The 18,534-nt window shown below is 54.1% G+C and overlaps 1 protein-coding gene across 2 annotated transcripts in view; it reads right to left on the bottom strand.

Moving 5' to 3' along the window:
• LRRC75A (leucine rich repeat containing 75A) overlaps positions 1 to 18,534 on the bottom strand; it is a 45,479-nt gene that overhangs the window by 10,201 nt on the left and 16,744 nt on the right. Inside the window, exons 2-4 of one of the 2 annotated variants that reach the window (XM_058702921.1) lie at positions 5,478 to 5,606; positions 4,807 to 4,847; positions 4,571 to 4,653 (exon numbers count right to left, since the gene is read on the bottom strand). In XM_058702921.1, the coding sequence (XP_058558904.1) occupies positions 4,571 to 4,653; positions 4,807 to 4,847; positions 5,478 to 5,606 (253 nt within the window). The remainder of the gene's footprint in view (positions 1 to 4,570; positions 4,654 to 4,806; positions 4,848 to 5,477; positions 5,607 to 18,534) is intronic. The other variant, XM_058702920.1, reaches the window with a different exon arrangement.

Genomic DNA, 18,534 nt, shown 5'->3' with positions numbered 1-18,534 from the left:
CTTTGGGCCCCACAAGACAGCTGGATAAATTCTCTTCTTAGCTTGAGGCAGCGTGAGTGGGCTTCTGTTATTTGCGACAGTCCTAACCCACGCCCGAGGCTCAAAGGCGGTTTGTGGAATCAATTCTGCAGCCCTTCCTCCCACCCATGGAAAAGGAAGAAGAAAGGAAAGGGACATGGTGCAAGCCAGGGGGGACCGGGCACTGCAGGGTGGGGTGCGGGTCCCGCAGTGCCTCTTCCGGCCTGACCATTGCCTCTGACCCGGGCCCTGGGGGAGAACCTGACGGACTCTCACTGGCTTGTCAGGAAAGATGCTTAAGGCCGACTGCAGTCCCCTCCAGGAGGGGGTCCCAGCAAAAGGACACTGCCCCACCTCCCTACTGTCAGATGGTGACTCCCACCTGCCATCCTGGCTGCCCCAGGCACCTTTGTGTGCTCCCGCAGGCCCCAAACCAGCACAGCCCCCCCACTACTACAGCCCCAAGGCTTCCCTCACTCATTCACAAATTCATTCATTCATCAGATATCGACTGTCCTTCCTACCGCACGCTGGATGCTGCTCCAGATACCGAGTTCTCCTGGCTTTTCTCTTTACTCCCTTCCTGGAGTCCACTGTCTGCTCTTCTCGGTGCCTGGAAGGCTGAGCCTATAGACAGCATCACTGACCCTCTTGCCCCGGCTTCCAGTCGGGTTCAGCTAATGAGAGCGATTGGAGCGAGGTCAGAGGACAGGAGGAAAGGCCCTTCTCTTCTCATTCCCTTCTTGTTTCAGCCTGTGTGGTAGTCAGCCTCCAAGATGGCCCCCACCACCCATCCTGGCCTCCTGTAATAGCCCCCTTTCATAGTCTCCTTCCACACGGCATCAGGGCCAACCTGAGCGGTCCACAGAATGTGGCTAGGTCATAAGAGATATTGTGGTGTCTGCCTTGCTCTTTATCGGATCACCTGCTCAGCGATAAGCCAGCGGCCACCATGTGAGGAAGTTCAAGAGGTCCTATGGAGAGGCCCGTGTGGCAAGGAGCTGGGGGCTCCTGCCAACAGCCAAGGGATGTGCCATCCGGGAAGGGGGTCTGCCAATCTAGAACACTGATACTCTCTGTCCCTGTCTCAAAATAAATAAATAAATAAACAGACAAACAAAAATACTGCATGGTTCTAGAAGCAGGGTTCTGGCTCCCATGTCACGGCTTGCACCCACGGCCCTTTCTGGTAACAGCTTCCCACTGCTGCTCATCTTTGGGGGTCTCAACATCCCCTGTGGGCTTCCGTGCGGCCTGCTTCTCCCCGGGGCCCTGCCTGGCGCAAGAAGTAACGGCGCACGAGACAGATGCCATCTCTTGCCCGTTTGGAATCGACATTCTGGTGGGGAAGGCGGGCAGTAGGTTAGCTCACGCGTAAGCAAGCCAGAGAACTTCGGAGACCAGCGGGTGAAATAATGCAACACACAGCGCAAAGGCTGGCCGGGACGACTCTGCGAGCTAGGCTGGTCAGAGGTGGCCCTGGAGAGGACACAGTCGGGCTGAGTCTGAACGGAGGGGAGGGCAGCCCAGCCAGAGAGGGCAGGTGTGGCCACAGGCCGCCGCAGGGTCCCTAAGGGTCAGGAAGGATCTGGACGCCCTGGGCACAGACAGGAGGGCCACGTGGCTGGAGCAGAATGAGCGGGGCGGACAGGGAAATAAATGACACAGGAGATGCAGGCAGGGGCAAATAAAGAGTTTGGTTTCAGCCTACAACGCGACGCCACAATGGAAGGTGTCTCAGGGAGGCGCACGTGTGATCCAGGGTACCTTGCGGAGGATGAGTCTCTGGCTGTTCCCAGAGCATAGAGGGTAGGAGGCAGGAGCAGAGGCCCAGAGTCCAGGTGGAGACTCTGACAGCAGCCCTGAGACGGGGGACGCGGGGACCAGGAGGGCCTTGGAGAGACCCCAACCATTAGGGAATCAGGGCTGTTGGAACTTGCTGGCTGTGGCGGGCAACATGGCTGTTCCGTCCCAAATGCCCTTGGATCCACGTTTCCCAATTTTGTGCTTCTGTCTGGACGGACCAGGCGAGCCAGTGAGACAGATGTGCCTGGGAGCTTACGTCCCAGGGGAACCCATCTATGGTTCGAGCCCCGGGGTCCTCGAGGGACCAGGCCAAAGCCACCTGCCCTCCTCAGGATGGAGCCTGGGCTGGCCTGGCTTCCCTGGGACACCTCCTTAACAGATCGCTGTCCACACACCCTCATTTTAGCGTCTGCGTGCGGGGAACCCCACTGTAGACACGATGGGATAGATGTGAGGGGCTGGAGCTGGGGCCCAGGGAAGGAAAGAGCCTCAAATTTCCCACTAAGTGATCTGTGCTCACAGTGGGGGAGGGGTGGTGACTCACGGGCTCCAGGGCACAAATGTCCAAGAGGTGGGTGACTTTTGAGTCTGAAGCTGGGCTGTGGGTTAATCAGCACACAGTCACGGGCGGGATGGGGTTCTGCCCGTCCCCTTCCGCCTGGGGACAGGCACAGACCCACCCCTTTGCCAGGGCCCAGGCCACCTCCAGCTGGGACACAGGTCAAGACAATGGATGGGACTCATTCAAGGGGGTCGTCTTAGTGGTGGGAAGGGTTATTTGTCTGGTGGATGCTCCACCAAGACTGGACCAGGAAGGGTTGCTTCCTTTGTCCCATCTCACAATTGAGGGAGACGCCCCCTCATAGTTGACGGTCTTGACATCTCTGTCTATAACCTTAAGGCTCACACTTGGGTGAAGGAGCTAAGAACGGGAGGTCCTGGCCAGCCCCAAGGCAGTCATGTATTGGGGGTGGGCCTGGGGGCTGCCCTTACCACCAGCCTAGAGTCGGGACCGCCCATCTCGGCCTCCACCCCAACCGGAAGAGTCCTTCGGAAGGGCTTCTCCTGCCACATGGCCTTAGATATGGGCAGGGGAACCCGCCAGGCTCCCGGGCCTCCGACAGGGCTGGTGCCACCGGCTGGCTCTCGGAAATCCGGAAATCAGAAGCCAGACCCTTGTTCTCCAAGACTCTGAGGCCACTGCCGGCCTCCGTGCCCCACAACTGACGTGCTGGGCCCGAGCACCCTGCTTGGCACATGATTGGTGCTCGATGACTGAATTATACCTTAGCTTCTGCGTACAGGGGCTCCTCCATGCCAGACACACAGCGTCCTTCTCAAGAATCATTTCTCCGACGGGTCCACGGGAGACGGTGTTGTTATCCCCCTTTGGAGCGGAGGAAGATGAAGTTCAGGGGTGCCTGGGCGGCTCAGTTGGTTAAGCGCCAACTCTCGGTTTCCGCTCAGGTCATGACCTCACAGTTCGTGAGTCCGAGCTCCACGTCGGACTCTGCACTGTCAGCCCAGAGCCTGCTTGGGATTCTCTCTCTCCCTCTCTCTGTCTCTCCCCCACTCTCTCTCTCAAAATAAATAAATAAATAACCTTAAAAAAAAAGAAGAAGAAGAGGCCAGAGAACTAGCTAGTTTTCTTTCTGCCACATGAGGCCACAGCAAGAAGGTGGCTGTCTGCAAACCCAGAGCAGGGCTCTCATCGGAACCCGACCATGCTGGGCACCCTGATCTTGGGCTTCCGGTTTCCAGAACTGTGAGCAACACATTTTTGTTTTTTATAAGCCACGCGGTCAGTGGTAACGTGTTGTAGCGGCCTGAGCTAAGACAATAACAGGGCCCTGTGGTCGCCACCCAGACGGAAGGGATGGAACTCAGCACAGAATCCCTTGGGCCACCTCTCCTTCCCGCCCCGTCCAGTCTCCTGAGGTCCAGCATGGGCGGGCAGGGAGGGAGGAGGGGGGACGGGTGCTCAGGCTGTTCCCGCACAGGCCCCCCACCTCCAGCCCCCATGCAACCCTGAGAGCCCCCACTCAAGCCCTGAGAGAAGCTGCTGGCCATTGAGGGACAGTGCAGAGATCCTGAACAGCCAGTCCCCACTCTGCCCGGAACTGGGGTCCAGATCACATCTGGAGTGTAACCTTTATCCGATGACTTCATTGCCTGAATCTGGTCTTCCTCAACGTTAAAATGGGCATGAAAATAACATCTCTCCCAATGAGCTGCTTTGAGTGTCACCTCTTCACCTGCGGGCATCTAAGTTCTAGAAAAGGCAGAGGTCTGGCACCTGCGAGGCCTACGGACTCTGGTCTCAGCTGCTCCAGGCTGAGCCAGGTATAATCTGAATGAGAAGTGAAGGTGACTCCAGGCCCAGCCGTTCCCCCCCCCCCCCCCCCCCCCCCGCGGCTCCTGGCACCCGCCCTCTTCCCCGGGCCCGAGGCTCCCAGCCTGCCAACCGTCACTGCCAGCTTTTTCTAACCGGCACATATTTGAGCCCAGCATCCCTGCCTTCCGCTGTGTCCCACCACCAACCCTCCCCCATGCCTGCCGCCGACCGGCTCCCAGCCCTTCAGAACTCACTCCTCACCTCGGAGTCCTGGCTCCAAACAGCCCCAGAAGCCAAAGTCAAGGCCCTAGACAAAGGCCCAGATGGAGGCTCAGCTCCAGAGCAAGGTCCCAGCCCCCTGGACGACTGTGGGTCTGAAAATCACCTCCTCCCTCTTATCCTAGATCCTACTTTGAAAGCATGAGCTTCCCTCAGGCACTCCTGGGTCCTGCTCCGGCTTCCCTGCCCCTGTTCCGCGCTTCTTTTGGAAACTGCTAGAAATTGAGGGATGGGAGAGAAAAGCTCCAGGGTGGGGCTGCCCCACCCCGGCCCTCCCGGGCCCTGCCAGGGCAGCTCTGGGTGAGCCGGCCCCGCACCCCGAGAGGGAGAGGGGCAGAGCCTCCCATCCGGAAATGTCCAAGCAGTACCTGCCTGCGGAGCTGGGGACCCCGGAGCTTTTCCCTCTCAGCTTCGGAAGCCAGTGGACGTGAGCAAAGTGGGTGGGTGGAAAATGATATTCAGCCTTAGGCAGGGAGACCGCTGGGAGTGGTGGGGACTGAGGCATGCCGGAGGCAAGCAGGGTCCCTGCGCCTAAGGCCTGGCGGCGGAGACAGGGCCGGATCTGAGTGGTCTCCTGTCTGCCCTCACCCCTGCCACCTCTGCTCTTACGTGTCGTTGTGCGAGGTACAACCTACGTGACTCTACGAGGTGGCCCTGGCCCCACGTAATAGGGGAGGCTACTCAGCTCCAGTCCTATAGAAATGAGGGCTTCGTGTTACCAGAACTTCTCGTTTTTCAAGGGTAGCTAAATATGGAGAACGTGTGAAATATTCTGAGTTTTACATGTTGGCAGTGAATTCGGATTTAATACACTCAGGAGCCAAACAAATCCCCTGCTGATCATGCTGATCTCTGCTATGGATGCTGGGCCTTAGGACAGGGCAGGCATCAGGCCCGCTGGCTTGATGTCTGCACAAGGGGCTTGTGCCCCTCGGCCCCGGGCAGTATCGACCAACCCTCCTGGGCACTGGGTTCTCTGGCAGAAGGGCGCCCGCCTCACACCCCCAGATCTGGCGGGCTCAGCCCACAGCTGCCGTACCGGCTTGGGGCAGTGGATGTAACGGGCCAGGCTGATGATGAGGTCGTGTGTGATGGGGTCCACCAGGTTCCGGAAGCTGGCGTAGCGGTACAGAACGTCGTCCAGAGAGGTTGACTCCATGCCCAGGTCCTGCAAGAGTGAAGGACGCCCAGAGGTCAGGGGCGGCTCAGCCCTACCCCTCGAGTCCCACCCAACAGGCCCAGAACAGCCCTCTGCTCTGGAGGTGGCTCAGTGCCCCGCTCCAGCACCCGGGCAAAGGCGGAGACACCCCCCCCCCCCCGACTCCCTTCAAGGTTTCCCAGCTGCAGAACTTCCCCAGGGGGCCAGGGAAGCCCCTGCAGAGATGGCCTTCCCAGCGCAGGGATGTATCTATCTCAAGCCCTCCAACCTCTGGACGAAGGTTTTCATGCTTCCTGAGGTCATTTTTACTCCTCCTTCTTGGTGGTCCTTTGTCTTGAGGGGCTTCTGAATCGTGGAGTTGAATGAGAGGCTGTCAGGTGCCCAGAAGAAAACCCCACCGGGGCTCCCACAGAAAGGGCATCAAGTGGGGGCAGAGCTTCCCCAAGCTTGAGGAGGGACAAGGGTTTGGGAATCACCACACACCGAGAGCCCCAGTTGGGGGCCTCTGCAGACACCCCTGGCCTTCCCAGCAACGGACCCCATGGGCTTGGCCCAGAACAGTGGCCAGTGTGCATTAGGACCCAGGGGCCCGACTCCAAATGTTCTGGACTGTGTAAGACCCAGAGATGCTTACACAGCCCCAGGGAAAGGGCAGGCTCCCCAAACAGGACTAAGTGTGAGTTCCCCACCAGTCAAGCCTGCGGAAGCTTGAAACAGTGTTAATCACTTTAGAGAAGTATAGAAACATGGGTTTCTACCCTAGAGAGTTAGAATAAACTTTATGCCCTCTCTGTGTGAAAGAGCAGGGGTAAACCTTGTGTCTTTCCTCGAGCGCCTCGCCCCAGTCTCTGTCGTCCTCTGGCGGGAGCTACGGTTTCTGTTCTCAGCTTGGTGGGTTGCCTGAACCAGGCAATGGTAACATTCCCACTCTGGGGGAGGAGGGGGGACTGCCCTCAGCCCACTTTGAGGACCACGGGGGCCACTGAAGGTGGGCAGGGAAAGCAAGCACCACCCACTTCTGCCTCCCTCACCCTACGGCCCCTGGTCCCCCGAGCTGCACTTGAAGCTGCCCCCCCCCCCCCCCCACAGGCCAGAGAAGGGAGGATCCCAGCCTGAGTTCCCAGGGGCCAGTGCCCTGGGGCATAGGAAATGTGTGCTTAGTGGGTGAGTCCCAGGAGGGGTTTGCTCCCTGCCATTTTGGTGTGTGTGTGGGGGGGGTGTCCTGAACTTTTCCAAACACCTTCCCGTGTGATGCTTAGAAATCCCATAAGGCAAGTAGACTGCACATCATTATTCCCAATTTACAGATGAAGAAACCAAGGCCCAGGACTTTAGGAATGGAACGTACGACATGACGACTGTGGTCATCGCTGCTGAGTGAGCGCACATCCTAAGAGCTCTCATCGCAAAGAAGAAAACATGGTTTTTCTTTTTTTTCTCCTGTAACTACATGAGGTGAGGCGATTAACTCAGCTTACTGTGGTAACAATCTCACAGTGGCTGGAAGTCAAGCCGTGAGGCGGTACGCCTTAACCTTACACAATGCCATAACTCAATTATCTCCCAGTCACAGGGCGCCTGGGTGGCTCAGTCGGTTAAGTGTCCGACTTTGGCTCGGGTCGTGATCTCACGGTTCATGGGTTCGAGCCCCGCATCAGGCTCTGCTGACAGCTCGGAGCCTGGAGCCTGTTCCAGCTTCTGTGTCTCCCTTTCTCTCTGTGCCCCTCCCCTGCTCGTGCTCTGTCTCTCTCTCTCCAAAACAAATATTTAAAAAATTTGTTAAAAAAAAAAATAAAGAAAAATTTCAGGAATGGGTGGGGGGAGTGGCTATGTGTCAGTGGGGGGCGGGGAGCTCTTTGGGGATTGCTCTGGTTTATCCGAAGTGAGTTGGGCTGGAGGCCGGATAAACGTGCAGGGAATGCCGTCCTGAAGTCCTGAGGTTTGGTGGTGACATTGAGGGGGGCTTTGCTGTCCACCCAGCAGGAATGGACCTCAGAGGCAAGGAGCCCTCTGTCAGGGCCTCTGGCTGCTGAAATAATTTACCAGGGACCTAGATGCAGGGCTCAAGGTCTGGTATGCATACTGGCACAGGGAGGCTTCTGACGTGCCAGCTGCCAGGTTCCAGAGCTGAAGGCCTTTGCAGACCCAGATACAACACTGTTGTGGACCTCGGTCTCTGCCCTGACTTGTTCTATCCCTCAGCCAGCGCCGTGTCCTGGACAAGCTACCTCATATCACTGGGTCTCAGTTTTCTTATCTGTAAAATGGAGCCAGGGACCCTCCATCATGAGTAGGTGAGGGCAATAAAACCAAGTAACATATGTAAAGCCTCTGGCAGGGGGCGCCTGGGTGGCTCAGTTGGTTAAGCATCTGACTCAGGTCATGATCTCAAGGTTAGTGGGTTTGAATCCCACATCGGGTGACCTCGAGTCCTACTTCTCTCTCTCTCTCTGCCTCTCGCTCACTTGCACCCTCTCTCTCTCTCTCATAAAAAAGAAGCCTCTGGCAGGGAAGAATACCACCAACACAGCCCTCCCCACCCTACCCTCCTGGCCTCCACCCCTCTCCCCTCTGCAAGGCCCCTCCTCTCCTTACACGATTGCTCTTAACCACTTCTTGGACCACAGACCCATTTGAGAATGTGACAAAAGCCATGACCTCTCTCTTTAGAAAACTCGAGATTTAGGCCTCATGGTCAGCAGGGTCAGGGCACGTGTGATCTCAGAACACACACTGTTACTCAGTAACGTGCAAAAATGCATCCTTGTGGCAGGAAGAGGCTGGGAATGTAGGAAGGGGGAGTCACAGGGCCTGTGTTCTAGGGTCTTAGAAGGCCCATGTGTCAAAGTGCCGAGGCTCCCCTTTCCTGGGGCCGTGGGTGAGGGAAGTGGACGGTCCCATGGGTGGAAATGGAGGGGTGGTTATTGCCACGGCCAGAGGCTGGATTTGTGGCCACAGGAGGACAGAAGATAGATTTATCTTTCTTTTCCTGCCTGTCCTTTGGTGAGATGTCGACTTCACGCCAGCCTCTGCCTCCCCTGTTTTGTCCCTGCCTGGATGTCCCTGCAGAAAGCACCAGATTCTAGGTTCTACCCAGCCCCCACACACTGTCAGTCTGTGGGCAACAGACTTCTTCCCTCTTGGGATCTGTGTCCCCGTCTGTGAAATGGGCAGATGAACCACACTAGTAGTTACCAAACTGTATTTCCAAGATCTTGGGGCTGAAAGCAAACAACAGACAGGCCAGAGGGGTCAGCAAGCTCTCGACAGAGCAGGCCACCCTTCAGTTAAAAACTACAAGAACACAAACAACCCCCCAAAGTAGTTCTGTTGCCAAAGCCAAGTCTGAAAACCCTGGACTGGTTGACTGCCCGGGCTCTTGCACTCCTACCGGCCCTGCTCCCTCTTCCCATTTCCCTCCTTTCCAGGCCAGTAGAGGCCATGCCATCCGGGGAGGACCAAGAAAACCCTCGTTGTTAACCCCGGAGGCTGGAGCAGGTCTGGGGAGGCGCAAAACGTTCTTCCCAGAGCCCCTCGTGGTCACTCTGGGCACCCAGCCTGCTGACGGTGGCTCCAGCTGTGGGGGCTGCTGTTGTCTGGACTTGTTTAGCTGTTGCTTGGGAAGGGGGTGCCCAGGGGGAGGAGAGGAGGGTCTCCCCAGGAAGGCAGACGTGGTCCTGCTCGGCCCTGCCCTGCTCACTGTGCTTCGGGTAACTGTGGGTCATGCCACAGCCCTCCCCGTGAATTGCAGCCGAGGTGGGGCTCCTGAAGGTCCCAGGGCTGCGGGTTATGAGAAGCTGCAACCCGGAAAACCAGATGGGGGGTGGACAAGGGCGGCTGCACATTTTATTGCTGTTATTTCTTTGTTTCGACCCCATCTAGGCCCACGAATGCTTGAGCTGCTTGAGGATATTTCTGGGTTCCTAGCTGTCCTCCCCACCCCGCTCTCCGAGGCTAATTCATGGGGGACGACTGTGTCACAGCTTTGCTCTGATGGCCCCACTGATGCTGCCCAACAGGGGCCTCCGACGTTAGGAGGCTCTCGAGAAGGGATGAGGCGAGGCGAGAGGTAAGCGGTGCCTCTGCGTGCACGGGAAAAAGACCCAAATCCACACGGGGCTCCTCCAGGCCACCCCGGGGAACAGCCTTGGACTTGGAGGGGCTGATCTGCCTTGCAAAGTACCAGGCAGTAAGGAAAACAGCTTCCTCGCTATGGTCTAAACAGCGGCATCTCTAGGAACTGGGCAAGCAGGGTTCCTTATCAGAAAGCTTGGGGACATCAGCGGGTGTCCCTGGGTCACTGCCGTAGGCAGCTTTGCTTGGAGAGTGTCACCAGCAGGGGACCAAGGTGGCCAGTGGCTGGCACACTCCATCTCGTGTAGGTGGGGGCCCCATGGTACTTGAGCTTGAAGAACCAGGTTTGGGGACTCGTTCCTGTAGGAAGACAGGTGATGGACCTGAGGTTAGGGGTAGGGGTATGGCTTTCCAAAAAGTGAGCAGAGATCTGTGTAGACGAGCATTTCTCCAAGTGCGGTCTATAGTCCCGTTCAGGGGCTCTGTGAGATCCTCTTTTCTAATGGCATGTCAGCGTGACCTAGATTTTCTTTGCAGACTTCAACCCCGACAAGCCGCTGCAAGAGACCGAATGCAGAAGAAGCAGCAGGTATGAGAATCCAGCTATCTTCTGTCAAGCCACACGTTAAAGAGATTCGAAAAACTGTAAAACAATGCCACGTCCCTCACTGAAATGTTTTTCGTTTGAAAAATGTAGTTATTTTTGTCAAAATTTATTTATTGCACATGTGAGATTACTAATTTTAAAAGAATGAATAAATAAATCTTTTTAATTTTTATTAAAAATTTTTAAAATTATGTATGCTGAGAGAGCGAGTGAGTGAGCAGGGAAGGGGCAGAGAGAGAGGGAGAGAGAATCCCAAGCATGGAGCCCGACGTGGGGCTCAAACCCATGAACCATGAGATCATGACCTGAGCCAAAAACCAAGAGTGGAGTGATTAACCGGCTGAGCCACCCAGGTGCCCCAATCTCTCTCTTTTTTTTAAGTAAACTCTACACCCAGCGCGGGGCTTGAACTCACGACCCTGAGATCAAGAGTCACACGTTCTACCAACTGAGTCTGCCAGGTGCCCCGAAATGAATATATAAATCTTTAAAACACTTTTGTTTGATTTCTTTTTTTTTTTTAACATTTATTTGAGAGAGAGAGAGAGACAGAGACAGAGACAGAGACAGAGCATGAGTGGAGGAGGGGCAGAGAGAGAGGAACACACAGAATTCGAAGCCGGCTCCAGGCTCTGAGCTGTCAGCACAGAGCTGGAGACGGACTTCGACCTGAACCGAAGTCAGATGCTTAAACCAACTGAGCCACCCAGGCGCCCCTTGTCTGATTTCTAATATGGTGACTAACATCTGCTAGATCTAATCCACATAAAGAAAATCTCTTTTTGAGGTCCTCAATAATTTTAAAGGGCATAAAGTTTCCCCAAAACATTCAAAATAGAACTACCGTGCAATCCAGGAATCCCACTTCTGGGGATATATACAAAGGAGACGAAAACAGACCATTGATGAGTTACACGCATTCTCATGTTCATTGCATTATTCACAATAGCCAAGAGATGGGAACAAGCTAAGTGTTGGCTGAATGGATAAAGATGTGGTACACACACACACACACACACACACACACACACACACCCTGGAATACTATTCAGCCATTAAGAAAAAGGAAATCCTGCCATCTGCGACCACACGGAAGGACCTTGAGGGCATTATGCTAAGGGAGATAAGTCAGACAGGAAAACAAATACTGCATGATCTCACTTCTATGTGGAATCTAGAAAGGATCAAACTCAAAAACACAGAGTGTAATGGTGGTTACCAGGGGCTGGGGGTGAGACACGTGGTTTAAGGGTATATACTAGCAACTAGTAGATAAGTAAGTCTGGGAGATTTAATACACAGTACAGTGATTGTAGACAACACCACTATTACAAACATTAACCTCGCTAAGAGACTAGGTCTTTTTTTTTTTTTTTAAGTTTTTTATTTTAGAGAGAGAGTGTGAGAAGGGCAGAGGGGCAGAGGACGAGAGAGAGATAATCTTTTTAATGTTTATTTTTGAGCAGAGAGGGGAGAGGCGGGAGCGGGGGCAGAGGATCTGAAACGGTCTCTGTGCGGGGCTTGAACTCACGAACCTTGAGATCATGACCTGAGCCAAAGTAGGGCGCTTAACTGACTGGGCCACCCAGGAGCCCCAACAGCTGGTATCTTTATAACCATGTCTCCAAGTCACCAAAGGGGCATCCCCCTGTGATCCCCTTTAAGACTCCAAAAATCCCTTCGTGGTACCTCTCCTGTGACCCCAACTGTTCCTCAGTGTCTCATCTCCATCCTGCCAACCCTCTCAGGCTTCCCTTCCTGACACAAATCGACTTAACTTCTCTGGCCGACCAACCTGCTCCCCAACCAGAAAGTAACAAGTCTTAGCAAACATGGGAAGAAACGGGAAACCTTGTGCTTGCTGAAGAGAAGGTGAAACGGCACAGTCACTGTGGAAAAGAGAATGGCATTTCCTCAAAAAATTAAAAGTAGACGGGCGCCCGGGTGGCTCAGTCGGTTAGGCGTCTGACTTCGGCTCAGGTCATGACCTCGCAGTCCGTGAGTACGAGCCCCATGTCGGGCTCTGTGCTGACAGCTCGGAGCCTGGAGCCTGTTTCAGATTGTGTGTCTCCCTCTCTCTCTGCCCTTCCCCAGCTCACGGTCTCTCTCTCTCTCTCTCGAAAACAAATAAACATTAAAAACATTTTTTTATAAAGGCATTTCTTACACACACACACACACACACACACACACAAACAAACCATTTTTTTTAGTTAAAAATAGAATTACCATATATGCCCCCGAAGAACCGAAAGCGGGGACTCAAGCCAACATTTGCACACCTGCAGCATTATTTGCAATAGCCAAAAGGTGGAAACAACCCAAGTGTCCACCAACAGATGGGTGGAGAACCAAAGTGTGGTGTATACACAACGTTGGAATATTATTCCGTCATGAAAAGGAATGAAACCCCACATGTGCTACACCACGGACGAACCTTGAGGATATTATGCTAAGTGAAATAGGCCGGTCAGAAAAGGATAGTCCCACTTACATGAGGTTCTGAGAGCCATCAAATTCACAAAGACAGAAAGTAGGTGGCCGCCATGGGCTGGGGGGACAAGGATTGAGGAGTTAGTGTTTAACGGGTAGAGAGTCTCAGCTTTGTAAGACGAGAGAGTTCTGGAGATGGGATTGCACAACAATGTGAACGCACCAATACCAACCTTTGAAAATGGTTAAGACAGTACATTTTATGTTCTGCGTAGTTCCCAACAACGTAAGGAAAGACCTAGGAAGGCAAACACAGACACCTTCTGGAGGTGGGAGGAGGGCTCAGGAGGAGGAGGGGGCATGCGCATCTGGCCATTTTTTTCTTCTGTCACATTTGGTTACGAAAATTTTTTGCCACTGTGTCCATCTTTCCATCTACAAATGCCAACCTTTTCTCAACCTGTTCTTTTCATCAGGAAAACCGACGGTGGCTCTCAGTCTCTTGTGATTGTAGCTTTTATTTTTTTTTAAGGATTTTATTTTTATTTTTTTAAGTTTTATTTATTAAAAAAATTTAAATATTTTTGAGAGAGAGAGAGAAAACGAGTGGGGGAGGGGCAGAGAGAGAGGGAGACCCAGAATCCAAAGCAGGCTCCCAGGCTCTGAGCTGTTGGCACAGAGCCCGATGTGGGGCTCACACCCACGAACCGTGAGATCACGACCCGAGCTGAAGTCAGATGCCTAACCAACTGAGCCACCCAGGAGCCCCAAGGATTTTAAGTCATCTCTACCCCCAACGTGGGGCTTGAACTCACAACCTCAAGATCAAGAGTCAGGCTACCAACTGAGCCAGCAGGGGGCCCCTGATCTTATCTTTTTCATGTCCTTTCCATAACACTCTCTCAGAGTGTCTCAAGTTTGCCTTCCTTGTCCCCATCCTTGATCTCATGTTCTGAGTCTCAGTCTCTCCAGGAAGGACGGCAAGTGGGCTAGCATTTTCCTCCGATTCTTATTTTTCTCATTAATCTCCTTTTCATCTCACCCTCTGGTTTCCACGCCCCCCGTTTCAGCTTGGCCTCTTTGTGCGGCATTTTGTTCTTTTCCCACAAAGTTCACTTCTTCCGGATCCTGCTGTAGGTCATTTTTGGAGGTCAGGGTTCAGCTTCCGTGGCATTGATTTATCCTACACCCGTGTTTTTTCTTTTCCCCACTTGTTCACCCTGGAAAGAGGCACGACCTAGTGAGACCCACGTCTATCATCTGTCTAGTGGTGATACTGTGATTTGTAGTAACTTATAATATATATTTGGGGGCGCACCTGGGTGGCTCAGTAGGTTGAGCATCTGACTCTTGATTTCGGTTCAAGGTTTGTGAGTTCGAGCCCCACGTCGGGCTCTATGCTGACAGTGCAGATCCTGCTTGGGATTCCCTCTCCCTCTCTCAAAAATTAATTAATTAATTAATTAATTAATTAATTAAAAAATATATAGGAAATATATATTTGGTCTTTGTCCCCATTTCTGGCACAGAGCTCCTAAAACCCTTGGAATTTCCTACATGATGAGAGTGACAGAAGTGTCTTGTGTTGTGTTAATGAGGTGACTTTGGGACAGCCCCCCAGGATCACCTAATGAAGGGGGCTGGTTGCCCCAAGAGCAGTCCAGCAGTCGGTGATTAGTGGGTTGGAACTTTCGGTCCCACCTCCCTGCCCTCTGGAGAGGGGTAGGGGCTGGAGGTTGGGTTAGTCGCCAATGGCCAATGATTTCATCAGTCATGACTGTGTAATGAATCCTCCACAAAATCCTCAGATGGGGTTTGGAGAGACGGGTTCGGGACGCGAGGACACAGGGGAGAGTGAGATCATCTCCAGGGAAGCTCTGACTCCTTCCCCCACACCTTGCCCTCTCTTCCATGTGGCGGTTCCTGAGTTACATCCTTTAATAACTAGTAAGTAAACTGCTTTCCCGAGTCCTATGAGCTGCTCTGGCAAGTTCACTGAACCCCAGGAGAGGATTGTGGTGATGAGGGAGCGTAGGGCAAGCTAGGGCAGAGTACAGGCTAACAGCAATCTCCCCCGCCCCCCACAACCCCTGCAGGTGGCATCTATGGGATATTCCTCAGACACTCCTGGCTGCCCAAGAACAAAGGGGTTCAAGGGCTTGCCATGGCGATGTGGGAAACTAAGACACATGAAAACTTAAACTCCCTTACTGCCTTCAGCCCACTGACGAGTCCTTGAAACAGGCAGCGACCTCCTCTAGGAGCTCAGCTGCCTTGATGATGACACTTTGCTAGGGCCAAAACGGAATCTTGGCTTAACATTTTCCTGACCCCCCAGGAACCTGCAAGTCTACTTTAACATACAAAAATTCCTTTGGAAACCTCCTCTCTCTCAACTGCCCCAAGATATATGCTGGCAATCGTACTCCAAGCTTATGGCCCCCCAATATACACCCGAAGGGTCTCACGACTTGAGGCTTTATTAAACGGTAATCAATGGTGTTTTCCTAACAGCAGCTGGCCACTCAAGGTCCTGGAAACCTTGCTCCCAAAGTTCCTTCGAGACTTACTCCGTCCCTGACCCCTCCCAACTGGAAGGTATATAACGAGTTATCCGTCACGACCCCATGCAGCTCTTCCTGCCCACGGGGCCTGTCCCTGTGCTTTAATAAAATCACTTTTTTTAACGTTTTATTTATTTTTGAGACAGGGAGAGACAGCATGAACAGGGAAGGGTCAGAGAGAGGGAGACACAGAATCTGAAACAGGCTCCAGGCTCTGAGCTGTCAGCACAGAGCCCGACGCGGGGCTCGAACTCACGGACCGCGAGATCATGACCTGAGCCGAAGTCGGCCGCCTAACCGACTGAGCCACCCAGGCGCCCCAATAAAATCACCTTTTTGCCCCAAAGACGTCTTCAAGAATTCTTTCTTGGCTGTCGGCTCCAGATCCCGCCCCCCACCATCACTCCAAAACTTCATCAGTAGGAACCTCCAGCCTGTAGCCCATGGGTCACAGCACGAGTGACAACCTGGACTTTGACTTGGCTTCTGAGGTGGGGGTCGGGTGCAGTCTTGTAGGGCTGAGCGCCCTTCACCCATGAGCTCTGATGTTCCCTCCAGGTAAACGGGGCCAGAATGGAGTTGAGTTCCAGGGCACCCAGCTGGTGTCTGAGAATTGCATGTCGGTGGAAAACTGCGCCCACACGTTGCAATTGGGGACCAGAGTCATGACCTTGTCCCATGGCTGCTTCCTGGGTAAGAACAGAGTCCACCTCGTCCGGCTCTGGCTTGCTGAAGAAGCCAGCTCAGGGCCAGGCCTGGGACACCGAGCCAAGGCGACTCTGACCTTGGGAAGGGACATCCTCACCCACCCCCACAGCCTGGGCCCTTGACGGCCTCCGTGAACATCCACCGTGGTGTCCGCATCCGAGGACTTTCCCAGCCCCGGCGGCCTTACTGCACTTCCGGTCTGGAGGTGGTGGCCTCCTGGGCCTTGCGTTGCTTTCTCCAAATGCAGAAGCAGCACAGGGGAGGAGGGCTCGGAGGGGAGGGGGTAAGCAGCACTCTTTCTATCCCCAAATCACCCACCTGGCACTTGCTGGAGGGGAAAGAGGCAGCTGCCTGACTTCCTGATTAATGGAGTTCTCACACTGAGGCCTCAGATTCCTGAGGGGAAGCTGGGAGCCAGCGCTGCTGCAGGAAGACGGGAGGTTCCTCCCAGACTGTCCACCTGTCTCTGTTTTCAGTGTTTTTCATCTTTTTTTGGCATGTCTTCTTAGGGATTTTAGGGGAAGGCTGGGGGAAGCCGCACAGGAGGCCGCCAGGCACACGCTATTTTAAACCCACAGCCACCCCCTTCCCTTTCAGATTGAGGTTTGAAACTCATCCCCAGAAGGAAGGCCCCACGGGAAATGAGCGCGGTCTCTCCCCTCCAGGCATGACTCCACGGTTTCTGCGACAACAGAGCAGGGGAAGGAGGAAGGCGGCAGGCCGCAGGCTCTGCGTAGAAACCAGCCAAGGCAGACAGCTTCAATCTGGAAGCCGCCAGAGCCTGAATGTGCAAAGCTACTTAATGAGGTTGTAATCAAACACAGTCCACCAGAGGGGGATTAATTAGAGTCCGGAGGGCGGGCAGGAAGCAGCCCGGGCTTCTCTCTCCCCTCCCGGCCCTGGAACATCAGAGGCAGCTCTTCCTGAGGGGGTGGGCACCGACTGGGGAATACTGGCTGACTCAACTTCTGTCCCCTCCCCTGTGACATTCAGGCTGGCCTTCCTGGGGATTCCCAGGAGGAGGGGGGGAGGGAAGAGAACTGGCAGGTGCCAGGAGGGAAAAGCAGCCCCAGGGAGAGGAGCCAGAGAGAGGGGGTCTGGTGAGGACTCCAGGCAGCTGCTCACTGGAGGCCGACAAGTCTCCGAGGAAGCAGGAAGGAGTCTTAAAAGCCCCCCAGGGAATGCAGGGGGCCGCTGGGGGTGGATGTCCACACCACAGAAAGAGGTGCGGGATACTGGACACCCAAACTGTGGTGCCTAGTCCCCGGAACTCCGGGAGCGCTATCTCCCTTGATAAAAGGGTCTTTGCAGATGTGGTTAAGTAATGGATCATCCTGGATCATCCAGGTGGGCTCTAAATCCAATGACAGGTGCCCTTATAAGGAGGTGACACCAAGGCATAGGCAGTCGGGGCACGCGGCCCTGCCAACAACTTAATTTGGACGTCTGGCCTCCAGAACCGTAAGAGAATACACTTCCGCCTTTCTAAGCCCCCGGGCTGCTGATCCCTTGTTATGGCAGCTCTGGGAAATTAATACACCCAACCAAAACAGAGGTGGCATTTTCCCCGGGGGATGCGCCAAGGAGGGCAAGTGGACTGGGACCCCTCCTCTCCTCCAGCCGTGGGCGACCAAGGGCCACTGCCATCAGAAATCTACTTTGTCTAGGGGTGCCTGGGTGGCTCAGTTGGCTAAGCGTCCGACTTAGGCTCAGGTCACGATCTCACGGTTCGCGAGTTCGAGCCTCGCGTCGGGCTCTGCGCTGACAGCTAGGAACCTAGAGCCTGCTTCAGATTCTGTGTCTCCCTCTCTCTCTGCCCCTCCCCTGCTCATGCTCCGTCTGTCTCTGTCTCAAAAATAAATAAACATCACAAAAAAAAAAAAAAAAAAAAAAGAAACCTACGTTTGTTTCTACCAGCCTGGGTCCTCTCTGGGTGCATGTATCCCCTCCCGCACCCTTCCCTTTGCTATCTGCCCCCCAAGGAGGTGGGACCGCCTGCCCTGAGATGATTCCCAGCTCACTATGAGAAAGAACGTTTCAAAACAAGAGGCGAAGGAGATTCTGACGGCCCCCGCACCGTGGGGAACCCTATGCCCACTCTGCTGGGTGGGATAAGACAGACCCACAAGGACTAAGACTACGATTCCACCCATATGAGGTCCCTAGAGGAGTCAAGTTCATGGACACACGAAGTAGAAGAAGGGTGGTTGTCAGGAGCTGGGAGGAGGGGGATGGGGCAGTGTTGTTTAGTGGGAACTGAATTCCAGTTGGGAAAGATGAAAACATTCTGGAGACGGATGAAGGGGATAGTTGCACGATGAAGTGAATATACTTAATGCCACTGAACTGTACATCTAAATGTTGTTAAAACTGTGAATTTTTCAAAAAGATTTTATTTATTTATTTAAATTCATCTTTATTTATTTTGAGAGAGCGAGAGAGAGCAGGGGAGGGGCAGAGAGAGGGACACAGAGCCCCAGGCAGGCTCCTTGCAGTCAGCACAGAGCCCGATGCAGGGCTGGAACTCATGAACCGTGACATCAGGACCTGA

The sequence above is a fragment of the Neofelis nebulosa genome, chromosome 16 (genome assembly GCF_028018385.1).
Source record: "Neofelis nebulosa isolate mNeoNeb1 chromosome 16, mNeoNeb1.pri, whole genome shotgun sequence".
Taxonomy (NCBI): Eukaryota; Metazoa; Chordata; class Mammalia; order Carnivora; family Felidae; genus Neofelis; species Neofelis nebulosa.
The sequence above is the reverse complement of the archived record's forward strand: the minus strand, read 5'-3'. Positions and strand labels throughout refer to the sequence as shown.